At 36.8% G+C, this 15,494-nt stretch overlaps 1 protein-coding gene across 1 annotated transcript; it reads right to left on the reverse strand.

Annotated features, from left to right (window-relative positions):
* Positions 1–7,729: 7,729 nt before the first annotated feature.
* Positions 7,730–8,689, reverse strand: LOC106831703 (olfactory receptor 51F1-like). Its single transcript, XM_014842111.3, has one exon. It carries the CDS (start codon positions 8,687–8,689, stop codon positions 7,730–7,732), a length of 960 nt encoding a protein of 319 aa, XP_014697597.1.
* Positions 8,690–15,494: the final 6,805 nt, after the last annotated feature.

Raw genomic sequence — 15,494 nt, forward strand, 5'->3', positions numbered from 1 at the left:
TTGTACACAGATGTTCATAGCAGCATTATTCACAACAGCCCCAAATCGGAAACAACTTAAATGTACATCAACTGGTTATGGGTGAACAAAATGTGAAATACCAATACAAGGAGTACTACTCAGCAATAAAGAGAATAAAATACTGTTACATGCTACAATGTGGATGTACCTCAAAAACATTACGCCAAATGAAAGAAACCGGAAGAAAAAGACTACATATTGTATAATGCACTTTTATGGATAATCCAGAAAAGAGAAGTGGGATTAAATGCAAAATGAAACCAGGTGATGCCATTGGGGTGATGAAGAAATGTTCTAAAACTGAATTGTGGTGATGACTGCACATCTTTAGAAGTTTGCTAACAATCTTTCAATTGTATAATTATTATGACATAGGTAAAAATACACAAAGTAGATACTTTGTGGTATACTTTTTACGACATATAAGTAATGGTTTTAAAAACCTTAAAAATAAGTCTGTATTTAAATTTCTTTCGTGAAATATTGAGTGTCATAAAGCAATAGAATTTTTGAGTAAAATTTATGGCAAAATCTGATATCCTGCCCGGTTAGTTTCACTGGAAAAAGTAAGAAATATGTAAAAGCTCAGAAAATATACCCACCATATAATCTTCTTTAAAATAAAATTTGAAATACTACAATATTTCTTGGTTGAGAACCGACTGCAGGCTGAGAGGAAGTCAAGAATAGAAATTCACCATTTGAAAGGAGTGACAGAGACGTATACCAGTGTAGAAGAATTTGTCATGATTACTAAAAGAATCAATAATACGGAGAATTGAATTGAAATTATATTAGATGCTGATATAATTAAAATAATTTAGTACCTTTTTGGAAGCAAATACAACCCAGGGACAAATTAAAAGCACAGGAAAAGGCCTAGGTAAACATTTACTTAAGTTTAAAAGAAGCTTCTGAAACCAGTAGTAATAGAGTGAGTTATGGAATAAAAGGAGTTGGGTAAACCGACTATCCATTTGAAAAAACATAACAAAGCATACACCATGATACATATTTAAATTAATTCTTGATGGTTATATGTTTAATTATGAACAAGCACATACAGTTTAGAATAAAATGAAGGCAAAAATTTATATAATCCTTGAATGACAATTTTTTAATGACATCAAAGCTATAAACCATAGAGGTGAAGATTGTTATATTTGATTTGCTAGAATGCAAAGAATTGTTTTACACAAAAACAACTTCCATAGAATTAAAATAGTAATTACAAATTGGAGGGAATATTTGAAGCACATACAACATTCAACTGGAAAATGCGCTTATTATATGGCAGTAAAAAAAATGACAATATAAAAATATAAATGACAATATAAAAAATGGGCAAAAGGCATTAAAATGGAATTCTCCAAAGAAGAATTACTAGAAATATGGGAAGAATATTAGATTTCACCACCAGCTAAAGGAAGACTAATTAAAATGCTTGTTTTTCATCAACTATTTGACAAACATTAGTAAGGATTGCTGGGCTGCAGGAGAACTGCACTCTCAGAGGTGAGGAGCGACTGAGTAAGAGGTCCATTGTCATTATTTGTTCAGACACTTAAGACTCAATTTCCTGTGAATTACCAGTTTAATTTCGCAGAAATTACTCTAATGATAACAACAACCACTACTGCTTGTAGGCATATCATATACATATACGAAACAATCATTCCTTCAATCATATGTTTATTAATTCTTTCAATAATTAAGTACTAAGTGTCTAATTTTTGTATTTAATCCTCAAAATAACCTTTTATTTTCAAGGTAATAAATAATGTTTATGGACAGATTAATATACATATATACACACACACACACACACACATAAGCGATTGTGCTAAATTCCTTTAATTTAGAAATTGGCCTTATTCCTTTTTGTACTAAAAAAGCATGGAGCAGATTTTATATTTTATGATTACTGAAAGATGAATGACATCTATGTTTTCAACTTATTTGTTTCTTTGACATTTTCCAATGTACTGTTTCTTCATCTAATCCAAGGACATTCTCTAGATCTCTAAAAAATAACAAAATTTCTATTATCACAAAACATATGTGTAGTATCATCAATTTGCCCATATTTTCTCAGAATCACTGAGCTTTCTAGAGAGGAAAAAGGGGGAGGGTTCAGGAACTGGTGGACTAGCATGAGCTTGGTATCAGGCAGGACCAGACAGTTTGGGACTGATATCCATTTTGTGATCTCCACCTCCCAGTCAACCTCACTCTAGTCAACTCTTAATATCTATCAATAAAATACATGGATGTGTAATTGGACATAAGTTGGAATATGTGCCTGAAGATTCAGGAAAAGAGGACAAGAGCTTTATCTTTCTCTAGTTTCGAAGAAGTATGAGTAATTGAGAAAAGGGTAAAACACCTCTATTCTTTTCTGATGAAGAATATGAAGTCTAATTTTCTAGATTGTTAGTTGTCTCCTATATATGGAAAGGCCGGGAGTCAAATCCTGCTGCAGAGGAAAATCAGTTGCCATCACATGATGATTTATTAAAACAATGATTACCTACACAGTCTCCTGGAATGACAAAATGCTGTTCTTATGATTAAAAATCTCATGGATTCAATCATTAATTTATTTAATTGATTTATGCATTTGTAGAGAGGGGTTTGAGAAGGGCTGTCACATATTTTTCTAGATTTAGGAAGAGCGTCTGTGGAATGTTATAAAATTAACCACCTCCATGGAGGCAAAGTGGTGACTGTCTCCTGAAATGAGGCACTGCCATCTCAGGGTCTGGGGCATGGACTGAAATGTGAAGTAGATGAAAGTTTGGAAGATAGAATATAATATTCTCAGAGAGAAGAGAAATTAATATTGAGCCAGAATCTTTGCTACATATCTCTACGTGTGTTACTTTAATCTAACAGCACCACTACTTGGCTGTGACTAATATCCCCAGTTTTCAGGTGAGATGTCTTACGGTCAGAGTGAAGAACTTACTGAAGGTTCCCAACCATCGATACAATGGATCTAGGGTATGAATTCAGGTCTGTCTGACTCTAAAGGTGTGGTCATTTCACTGTGCCAGCCTGCTTCTGATGTTCAGACAAAATTAAAAATAAATAAATCAGTTGCTGCGAACTTAAGAGACTGAATGGAATAAATGTGCTGCAGCAAGTGTAAACCAATGAGAAATGTAAATTTAACAATAGCCAGGATGACCAGTGATTGTATTTTGGGGTTTTGTTATTATATGTGTCAGGAAATATATACATGTAACAAGCACAGTTTTTGTTGAGATTAGCAAACAGATGAAAACAAAACATCTCTATGGGCTGTGGAATTTCTAAATAAGCAGCAGGTCCGTAGAAGTGAACAAAATAATGGGGAATCCTAACTAGATCAGGAGCTGGGCGGGTGTAGAGATCAGGGACCAGGGATAAATGGAGAGGGTCTTACCTTTCAAGATGTGGAGAACGAGAAGGGATACAAATAGAGAGGCTGAAGGAGCAACACTGGAAGGTTAGGCGAGTTATTGTCTTTAAGTTCACTTCCAAGAAATTCTTCCTTGTGTTTAAACTAAGTTACTCATGTTGCAACTTAAAGTCATCCAACACATTTAATTATAGATACAACCAAGTACTGTCTGATCTGAGAACAGTGGCTTGACTTGGCCTTTAGAAAGGAGGAGAGACTTCTCTCTCTCTTATTTAGAGTGGGTATATGCATGTCACCCATTTACCTTTGTTAATGGAGAATTTTACAGGGAAACTTGATGGTGTAGTCATTTACCCAACTGGGCTGAATACACCCTTGGTGGATTTCTGTGCCACTCTGTTATGCCTCACCTCTCTGCCTCCTGGGCTAGTTGGGTGGCATCAGGAAATACAGATGCTAACACAAGTGGAAAGAACCAAAGAATAGTAAACATGTTGACACAGTAACTGTTTTTACATATTTTAATTAAAAATGGAATTGAATTATTGCTTTGAACTTGGATACAGCATTGAAGATGAAGATCCAGTATTTCCTCTTGAGTTTATTCTGCTATATGTTTCTTGTATATAATCTATTACATAGATTTTTGTGTACAACTAAGAGGAACAATAGATGCTTTGAAAGTATCTCCAGGTAATAGCATAGTACCAGGTACATAGTACGTATGCACTACATGTTTGTTAAAATGCATTCCTAAAATTCAGAAGCAAGTGGTAAAATAGAATTACAAAGTCAAGTGGCTGGAAAGTGGTGGTCCAGTGGATAGAAGAAGGTCAATTTGGCTGCATGGCAACTCAAGTGAAGTAACTTCCAGAAATAAAATTATATTCGTTAAAATTACATTAATTCACATCTATATAGTGATTAATATTTTCCAAGTAATTCAGGTACAATATCTTATTTAGTTTTAGTTGTTCAGGTGAAAGCAAAAATTTTTATATAACTGATTGATGAACACAGTGCTTGACACAAAATCAGTGGTCAATAGTGTTTATCAAATTAATTTATCCCTCACTCTTGAAGATTTATTTCACAGTCTAGAAAGGAGGGTGATATAAACAAGCAAAGTAGAAGTCATTTTATTCAACTCTACTGGGTTGATGGTTAGGTTAATTACCTAATAAAATTGTTTAAATATGAGTCATAAAAATAATTTTAATCTACATTGTATATTTTCTTTCAACCTAAAACTTATATATGTGATTTGTTCTTCATCATTTGATGTAGACTAAGGACCTCTGACATAGCTCTGAAAACTGGAATTCCATGTTATTGTCTTTTCGTAAACAACATCTTTAATACACTGTATATAATTTACATGTAATTTACATTATAATAATTATGACAAATGAGAAATAACAAGTAGCCTACAGTTCATTTACTGGAGGCGACGTGGACTTGCCAATTGGAGAATGAAAGAATTGGCACATACATAGGTTTTGGACAAGCGTTGTGACAAAAAGGATATGCCTTCACATACACGCGGCTGTTTTTTTTTTTTCCTGGTGCTCTTTTTAATACTTACATGTGACCTACGGGATGAGCTACTCAGATCCTCAAGAGTCTCCTATGAGTATCTTTTTAATAGTACCCTTTTGAGCCACTAAAATTTATTAGAATGGTAATTTAATAAATTTGCCACAAGCACTAGTCTGTTTCCTTTAATGAAATATACTAAGTAACATGCATATGTAGTTTCCTAGATGCTTTGTAGACCAACAATACAACTCAAACTAAATAAAATTGTCCAAGATTTTTCTTGCACCTTGTAAAATTCCCCAAACACATTTCCTTTCCCATCATTTTATTCTCTTGCTCAGTTCCAGCTAGAGTTCTCCAAAGGTGTCTAATCTTTTCTTTAGCAGGTTTAGCCAGTAGCACGCTTTTTGTTTTTAAAGATTGGCACCTGAACTAACCTTTGTTGCCAATCTTTTTTTTTTTCTTTCTCCCCAAAGCCCCCCAGTACATAGTTGTATATTCTAGTTGTGAGTGCCTCCGGTTGTGCTATGTGGGATGCTGTCTCAGCATGGCCTAATGAGCAGTGTCATGACTGTGCCCAGAATCAGAACCGGCGAAACCCTGGGCCACCAAAGCAAAGCACACAAACTTAACCACTTGGCTGTGGGGCCGGCCCCAAGGAAGCACACTTTTTAATGCTGTGGCCTTTTGAACATCTCAAGATAGAGCTCTTGAACTTTAATATTCTGTGTCTTCTATTTTTCTGAGTCTTCAAGCAGCTAGCAGGCATGTGGAATTACCAGAAAAAAGCTCCCCCAAATATAAAATTCAGGAAGCACAACCAAATTTCTAAAGCAAGTCTACAAATCAATTCCTTTATAAAATAGCAATTTTCAAGCAAAAGATGTTCTTTAAGCAGATAATACAAATCTTGTAATCTAAATTCACTTGAAAGAATATGATGGGTAGAGAAAACAGAAGAATAAAGGAAGATTTTGTGTTTTCATATTCTTCAATGCTATGTCCAGACAGGACCTATGAATTAAAACTGTCTAGAGTATTCTCTCATCAGGAGTAAAATGGTGACAAAGTACTCCTTACTTCCTCCACAGAGTTTCTTCTAAAATACACTTCTCCTCTATTTAAGTCTGGAAACATTTTCGAATCAGATGGCAAGAAAAACAATAACTATAATTTTGCATATCAACAATCATAGCACTTTGCACATTATTTTGTAATTTTTTTCTATGTCACTACTTCACACATTAGACTTTAAGCTTCTTGAGCGCAGAGGAATATGTTTTATTGATCTTTTAATTTCTATTGCTTCTCACAAGGCCAAATATACAGTGGGCCCCCGTTTGTTGATGTGCTGGTAAACTGAATCTATGAAAAATAAAATCCTCATTGGTAGTGTATGCCAATTTGCATGGTATAAATGCTGATTTCAAGCTGCCAATATGACACTCCTGAGCTCAGAGTTGAGAAGAGATGTACATTATGGCCTCTTGCAAGCTGGCGGGGGCTGGCTCCATCACATTGCTGCCTGTGGTGTTTGTATGTACATTAAACACCGCTCCTATTACCACATTTCCAACTCAATAAAATTGATGTGGCTCCCATCAGCTTCCCATCTCCATTTTCCTCTGAACTGTTCTCCCATTTTATAAAACTGAGTTTTAAGTTTCTACCTGCCTCTCAAATTGATATAGTTATCATAGTCCCTTTTTAGGAACAAAAATACTTTAGGTCTAGCTATATGTAACTGTTTATAGTCAGAGCATCATAAATTATTTATCTCGGTTCTTAGATTGGTTACAAGAACCAGAGTGGGTACCTCATGGCATTTGTGAAACATTGGAAATTTTATGGAAAATAATATGACTATGTTTATACATGATGTTTTGTGGAAAAGGGTTCATGGATTTCACTAGCTGCCAAAAGGGCCATTGTGCAGAAAAAGGTTAAGAACCTGGGCCCCAAGCTTCCTTACATTCTACAATACATCATGATCTTTTCCAGTTCTCCAAAGTTCCTGTTTCCTGTAATGAATTAGCTAGTGTCCCTAATCCTGAAGGTTTTCTATTGACTGTCCCATACTGGATAGCGATCTATGACTTACATTCCAGGACTTATCTATTTTTATGTTTTGTATTACTAATTATGAACGAAGAAAACAAGCTAACGTATCCTCTAAGAAGGACAACACAACTTTTTAAAGGCATAATTAATGGATGGGGAGATCCAGTTCTAATGTTTGATCTTATAACATTTTTCCTAGAAGGTTTTGGTAGAGAATGGGATACACTAGTGAAGAGAGTGATGTTTAAGATACAGAGATCCTGGACTCAAATTTCAACCCTGATCCATGTTAGCTGTCTGATCTTTGATGGCCTAAATGTCTTTAGGCCTCAGTTTCTTCATCTCTAAAATCTAATTAATAATATTATATATTTCACTGAAATTTTTTGAAGAATAAATGGAATACGTATTAAAAGCTGTTAGTAGAACACATAAAAAATAAACAAATACTAAATGTCATTTAATTGCTATGAGTATTGTTTTTATTATTTTATTCTTATAGTTCTCATATTTCTGTTATTGAATTATAGAATCTTAGGGGTATGTCATACTGGAATTTTATGAATGAGAACACAATTATGCTTACTAAATATTTGTTGGTTAAAGGAAAAAAAGAATATTTGATAGGCGATAACCTACCACGGTTTCTTGTCTACAGTGAAAGTCATTTTTTACCGGTTTTTCTCAAACAGTCATCTCTGTTTATTTTGTAAGGAGAAGACTGAATATAACCTTGCGAATCTGTTTTGTTTTTACACTATAGATAATGGGGTTGAGCACAGGAGGCAAAAGCAGGTATATATTGGCTATCAACGAATGGACCACTCTGGGTGCTGATCGACTGTAGCGATGCACCAAGGAGAGGCTTATCATGGGGATGTAGAAAATAGTGAGAGCTCCAATATGGGAGACACAGGTGCTAAAGACCTTGTGTCGTTCTTCAGGGGAGGCAATATGGAGGACAGAGCGAACGATCAAGATATAAGACAAGATGATGCATAGTATATCTACTCCTGTGGTCAGGAAGAGGTCTATTATCCCACAGATGCTGTTGGCTCGAGTATCTGAACATGCTAATTTAATCACATCTGGATAGTAACAGTAGGAATGAGAAAGGACATTCACTCTACAGAAATACAGGGGCTTAAGGAGCAAGAGTAGTGGCACTATTAACACTACAGTGCGTATAATCATTAAGAGGCCCATCTGAATGATTCTGGAATTAGTGAGAATGGCAGTATACCTCAGAGGATCACAGATAGCCACATAGCGGTCAAAGGCCATAGCCACCAACACCCCACATTCTATGATGGTAAATCCATGAAGGAAAAACATCTGGACAATGCAAGTATCCAGACTGATTTCTCTTGCATCAAACCATAGGATGCCTAATGTTGTTGACATTGTAGAAAGAGTCAAGCCCAAGTCAGCAGCTGACAGCATGGAGAGGAAATAGTACATGGGCTCATGGAGACTCTGCTGGGTAATGACGACGAACAGGATCATGCTGTTCCCAGAGAGGGCAACGGTATACAGACAACAGAAAGGAATGGAGATCCAGGCATGGACAGACTCTAGGCCAGGAATGCTGGTCAACATGAAGGTTGGAAATTTAGATGTCAAGTTACTTAGGATCTCCATGTTGTTCTGGATTTGTAGCATTTATCATCACAATGCTCACGTCCTATAGAAATAATAAATTACATTGTTACACAAAAATATCTAGATAAATTCCCTTTTGTTTAGGAGAGTTATCTAAGGTCATGTTGAAGGACTCTATCATTTTGAAAACTCTAAATAAAACTCTAACATTCATCTGCATTTATAACCATGGATATTTACCCAATATATAAACATTTTTACCCTGAAATTCAAGGAAAACATGTCCATATAACTTTATACATGTTGATGATAAGTATTTTTATATTGACACAATTTTAAGCTCCATTAGACATAACATTCTATGAATAGACACTTGCTTAAGAAAAATCAATGCATTTAATTTTGAATATGCCATGTATGAAATGACTGAGAGAAATTCACTTAAAGTAATCTGTGGGTCTACAGTACCCATGTGGGCGTGATCTCCATGCAAACATCTCCAGATTTTTCCAGATATAGATTTGGAAGTTATCATTGTATACGTGTCATTTTAATCCAACCTCAGAGTGGTTGAATAACCTCAGAAAGTAGGGTTATAAGAGAAAATCAGTCAAGATGGAACTCTGCAGAAGTTATTGGAAAGGACTATTACACTAAAGTAAGATGAGACTGAACACTTTACAGGAACCATAAAAACCAAGAGAGCATGGTGTCACAACTGGGTGTTACATGAACAACACTGTCAAATTGCTTAAGCAATCAGGTCTGCTAAGGATTAGAAATCTCAAATGCAGCTGGGAGCCCATGTAATGGTCACATTAAAGACCCTAGAAAAGTGTAGTTGAAGTCCAGCAATGAAACCTGAAAACCTGCTACAGTGACTTGAGGAATGAATAGAAAAGTAGTGGAGGCACAATGTATAGTAATTCTGGAAACTTAGTAAAGGCATGGAGAGAAACAGGTCATGACTAAAGAAGACTGTAAGGTGGATGGAGGACTTTTGCAAGATTGAAAAGACTTGGAGAAAAATATATATTTATGAACTGAGGTTAAAGATACAGAAGATAGTGAGAGATTGAAAATATAGAATGATAGTAATTAATTGGTATAGAAGAATCGCCTAAGAAAGTAGTAGGAGATTAAGTACAGAGTATGATAGTATTTAGCCTTCAGAAAGATGAGGATTATCATTTCCACTGACACTGGAGATAAGTGGCAAATGGGTATGTTGATGGAGTTTTATGGGTATGTTATCAAGGGGACATTTTCAGGCAGTGCCTATATGTTTTAGGGGTTTTTTTTCATTTTCTTTTATTGTATCCAAATATACTAATATAAAATGTACCAACTTAACCATTATTTAGGTATACGGTTCAGTAGTATTAAATATATTGATAATACTGTGCAACCGTCATCACCATTCACCTCCAGAACTCTTTTCATCTTGTAAAACTGAAACTCTATACTTATCGAACACTAATACCCCATTCTCCAAATTCCCCAGCCATGGCAACCACCATTCTACTTTATCTGTTTCATATTTCTTTAAATATTTAATATAAGTGGAATGACGCCATATTTGTCCTTTTGAGAATGGCTTATTTCACTTAGTATAATGTCCTCAAGAGTCATCCATGTCACAGCATATGTCAGAATTTCCTTCCCTTTTAACCAAAGCCCACCTTTTCCCCTGTGATTTATAAGGGGGCGATTTGCTTCTGTTTACAGAGTATAAAGGGATGGATGATGATTTGAGGATAAGATAGGGGTTTTTAGGAGACACTACAGAAAATAGGAGAGGCACTTGAATTAATACCCACAAAAATATTATAAAGTCTTGTTCAACGAAAATTTTGAAAATAGTTTTCAAAGTAATATATTTAAATTGATAAATCAATTCTATGAAGACAAATGAAATAATACCAATGTTAGCTGCTATAATATTAACATTTTTCAATAAAGCTTTTTAAAATACTAAAGTTTATTTCCTGAGAATAAATACTCTGTAATAAGTATACATATTACAATTCCCATTATGCTAGTTTTCTATAGTTCCTTTTAAACTCCAGTTTTCATGGTTTCCATCCAGTCTTAGAAAAACCTTTACAATATTTAACTATAAACTAGCAGGGGTCAGATATCTGTGTGTTATATGGATCCCTGAGGACAGGGTGGACCCTGATCTTCTGTGACTTTTTCAGTAAGCCCATATGAAAGTTTGGAAATAGGTAACAAGCAAAGCACAAAGTCAACACAGTGGGCACCTTACTCTCCCCTCACCAGCTTCATGCGGGAAGAGGAGACTTTGTCTTCACTAGCAGAGAGAGAACAAGACACAGTTCTGGAGCCATGGACTTTATAGTAAAGTGGGATTGAGCTGTAGGGCCATCGGGAAAATATGGAATCTCCCTGGGGCTGTAGACAGAGAAAAACTGAAATCCCTCTCTCTCCATCTCTAAATATAGCACAACGCTGTGTCGTCTCAGAAGGGTCTTACCTACTAACTCAAGTAACCAGTGGTTCACAAGGATGTTAAATGCAAAGCAAATAACCCAAATCATCTGTAGAAGTGGGAAGTTTAGACATTGTTTTAGGCACTAGGGAATAGAGAGACACATGTCACTGTCTATGGATTCTCAGTATGCTGAGAAGATAAGAAAGCAAACTAGTATTCACTGCAATAATTTTGGGGACAATGAAGAGAGAAGAAATATGTACCCCAAACTTTATGAGCCACTGTGAAAGAATTAAAACTGTTCCCTTCAAAGAGCACATAATCTAACTAGAGTTTCTGCCCAAATACTTTCTTAATGGACAGATTATAAAATAATAAAATAGTCTCTGATTACCCCTGCCTCCTTGTCCTCAAGCCCTTGTGTAATTCTTTGCTCTTGAGTGTGGGCAGTATTTGTGACTTTCTTCTAACCAGTGGTATATGGCAAAGGTGACAGGATACCACTTCTATACTTATGTTTCACAGGATCTGGCTTTGATGAAGCAAGCTGTCCTGTTGGGAAGGCCCACATAGCAAATAATTGAGGACCTTCTCCAGTCAACAACCAGCTAGAAACTAAATGTGATGTTTTCTATCCAATAGCCAGAAAGAAACTGAATCCCTAATTTCTCTAATAGACCACAAGGAAGTAACTGAATCCTGCCAATAGCTATGTAATCGTGAAAGCATATTCTTCCCCAGTCAGGCAGGCTATGCTTCCCAAAGACAGAGGCAGGGCAGGGCACAGCCACCTGTGCCCCAAAAGGTGGAAGGAAAACGGAGGAGTAGATGGGCAGGCATAGGGGAAGGTAGCATTCTCTTGCATCCCCCACCCCTGCCCTGGAGCTCAGAAGCCTTTGCTTGGGGCCAAAGGCCAGGACAAAGTTGGCTCATAAATTGGTGGAGGGTGCCCTTATCTCCTTCCGCATCCCAGAACTGATGGCCAAGAGACTGGGGCTCAGACAGAGCTATCTTTATAGCAAATATTTGAGCTATTCTCAAATGAGACCCTGGTCCTGAGGGCACCTTGATTACAGCCTTTCAGAGACTCAGCTAAGCTGGAGATTCCTGATTTACAGAAACTGTGAGATAAAATTTTGAGTTCTTCTAAGTAACTACATTTGTGATAATGTGAAATACAGAAACAGGTAACTTCCATTTAAAGGATAAAGAATTTTTTTTCACTTGCTCTTGACCTCTCTTCTGTCTCTGGTTCCTAATGAGCAGAGAAGCACTAACATACAGAGTGACATCTACCTCTGCCCTCAGTGACACTTTGTGACTCCTTGTTGAGATTTTGAAGTTATCTAGGACAAAGATGATGCTTTTTATTGTTTGTGCGTTCTCTAAAACACCCAGAATACATTTGGATACATCATAGGAAGCAAATGATGATTTGTTGAATCACAAATAAAATTTTAATAGAAAGGTAATAATGTCATTCAGCAAATTATTCATTTCATTTAGTGTACTGCTCAATGATTAACTATATATAACTGCAACTCAGTCAACAATATAGAACAGAGGCCAGCATTTTTGTTTTTTCTTTTCTGTAAGGACAAGATGGTAAATATTTTAGGCTTTTTCAGACCATACAGTTCTGTGTCTTCAATACCAAATTTTGATGTTATAGCTTTGAAACAGCCATGAACATCTCTATTTCGGCATGGCTGTGTTCAAATTAAACTTCATTTATAAAAACAGGTGGTAAGCCAGATTTGGTCTGCAGGCTCTAGTTTGCCAATCCTGATAGACAGCCTTACTAGATATCCTCTTCTATGCTATCCCAATAAATATACTCTGTTCTACACCAAAAGTAACTACTATCCTGACTTCCAACATCCTGGATTAGTTCTGCTTATAATTTGCATGGATAGTGCAATAGAATATAAATATATAAATTGAATAATACAGTATGTATACTTTTGTTTCTGGCTCTTTCACAACAGCATCTGTATGAGATTTTTCCAGGTTGTGGATGGCAGATGTTCATCCTTGTTAATTCTCATAATTAGATGAACACACTAAAAATTGTCACTTTTTCTTTTCCTAGACACTTCAGTTGTGTTCAGGTTTCGATTATAAGCAACTACGCTGCTACAAACATTATTATATCTTTTGGAGCAAACATAAGCATTTCTGTTGTCTGCATTCTAGCGGTTACATTGCTGGGTCAACTTTGAGATGCCATCAAACAGTTTTTGAAAGAGTTTGTGGCAATTTACACTAATAGCCAGTAGCATGGGAGAGTTCCTGCTGATTCATATCTTTACCAATATCTGGGATTATTAGTATTTTTAATGTTAAACTTCTTGTGGGATTGTAGTCTATCTATCTGATTTTCATATTAGTTCACATTTTCCTGACTAATGATGATGTACACCTTTTCATAAGGTTAATTGGTGAATATACTTTTTTATGACTTGCTTGTTCCACAGTTTTCTCCATTTTCCATTGGCTTGTTTGATTTTTCTTATTGATTTTATAGAGTTCCTTATATATACAGGACACAAATCCTCTTTTTAATATTAACTTTCTTGAAAGTGTCTTTGATGAACAGAACTTACTGCATTAATTTAGATCAAGCTGTTTTCCCGTTATATTGAGTGCCTTCTACATTCTGTTTAAGAAATAGTGGCTTACTACAACAACTTAAATATATTACCCAATGTTATCTATAGGAACTTCAACAGAGGGAGAAAACATATTCTTCTCAAGCACACAGGGAACATAATCCAGGACAGACCGTATGTTAGGTCACAAGACAAGTCTTAACAAAATTACCCTCAGCCCTAACCGGGAGTTCGAGGCTATCTCAGATGTTTTCTATAAATGCGATTGTTCACACATCCTGTTTCCTCTTGTGGGGGAATTCTTAAGATGATATGCCTTTTTTTGAACCTCCAGATCCAGGCTGTGTGCCACTGCCATCTCGTTTGCTTTTCTTAGGGTGGTGCTGATAGTTCAACTTTAGGTGCTTTCTCTCAGTCTCACAGATTCCAGCCAGTTTTCTGTGGGCTCACTCGCCATCTTCCAAAGCTTGCACTCTCCACCTATGAGGATGCACACAGGGAGCTAGCCAAGGAGGGTGGTGAAGTGCATGGAGTATTGAAAATCCGCGTTGGTCAGATAAGGGGTCTGAGGTGAGATATCCCTCGTCAACTTGTGGGCAGGCTTCCTAATGAAATCAGCAAAGTGGTTAATAGGATCTGCATCCCTTCTGTGAGTTCCAATCCCTGGCTGCTGTGCTCCTAGCCTCTCCCTGTCCCTCAGTCATGGAGATCCCCTTAGTATTCTGGGTGCGGTGGGAAAGACATAGTCCTCAGGAAACTGTGTAGCACCCTGCACAGATGGGGAAGCCAGGAGCTTCCTCACTATGCTCTCACTTTCCTATGTGGAAGAAAGGATCTCTTTTGGCACTGAGCTGTGCCACCTTGGGGTATCGTGATTCAAGCAAAGTGAAGCTGTTCTTCTAGTCTTCAATGCATCTATTTTTGGATTTTTCATTCCAATGATGTGCTAGAACTTCTCCCTTGGACTCCTGACTCCCACAATTATATTCTTGTCCACGGGTGATTATCAAAATCAGTGTTCTTTGGAGGGACAATGGTAGAAAACTCCTATTCCATCATCTTGCTCACATTCATGGTCTTGGCCCAAGGCTATACTGTCTCTCCAGACCTCTGTCATAATATAGTCTGGAGAGACCTGGAGCAGTAGGACATCCCACAGAGCATGAGAATGGTCCACTGTGAAAATGATATGATGAAACCTTATCACTCTTTTCAGCTATGAATGAAAGCATATGATGATACGGTGAAATCATATCATGTCATATCAGCTACTCATGTGGGATGGAGAAGTAGCTAGTAACACATGTACTCCAGAGCGTGGTTGGCAACTTTTAGTGGTCCAGTGTTCTGTGACATGCTGGGACATCTGTTCCACAGTAAAGGAAATCTATCCTTGCATTTCCCACCACAAGAAGGATGCACAATGCTTACTAGGCCGCTTTGGGTTCTGAAGGCATGCACACTGACTGTGCTTCTCTCCCCATCTCTTTCCACACCTAATTAGGTAGAGTCTAGCTGACGCTGAACTTTTCTTGAATACCAAGAAAGTCCTCAAACATTTCTATATATTTCCTGTTAAAGGATTAGCTTATTTGTTCACTTTCTTTCTGAGTGAAGATGAAAGCGCTAAGTATTCACGTGCCTAAGGACTATGGCTTGTTAAGAAATCAGGCTCTGGGGGCTGCCCTGTGGCCGAGTAGGTAAATTTGCGCCCTCTGTTTTGGCAGCCTGGGGTTTGCAGGTTCAGAGCCTGGGTGCGGACCTACACACTGCTCATCAAGCCGCGCTGTGGCAGCAT

This window comes from Equus asinus, chromosome 20 (assembly GCF_041296235.1).
Source record: "Equus asinus isolate D_3611 breed Donkey chromosome 20, EquAss-T2T_v2, whole genome shotgun sequence".
In the NCBI taxonomy this organism is placed as follows: Eukaryota; Metazoa; Chordata; class Mammalia; order Perissodactyla; family Equidae; genus Equus; species Equus asinus.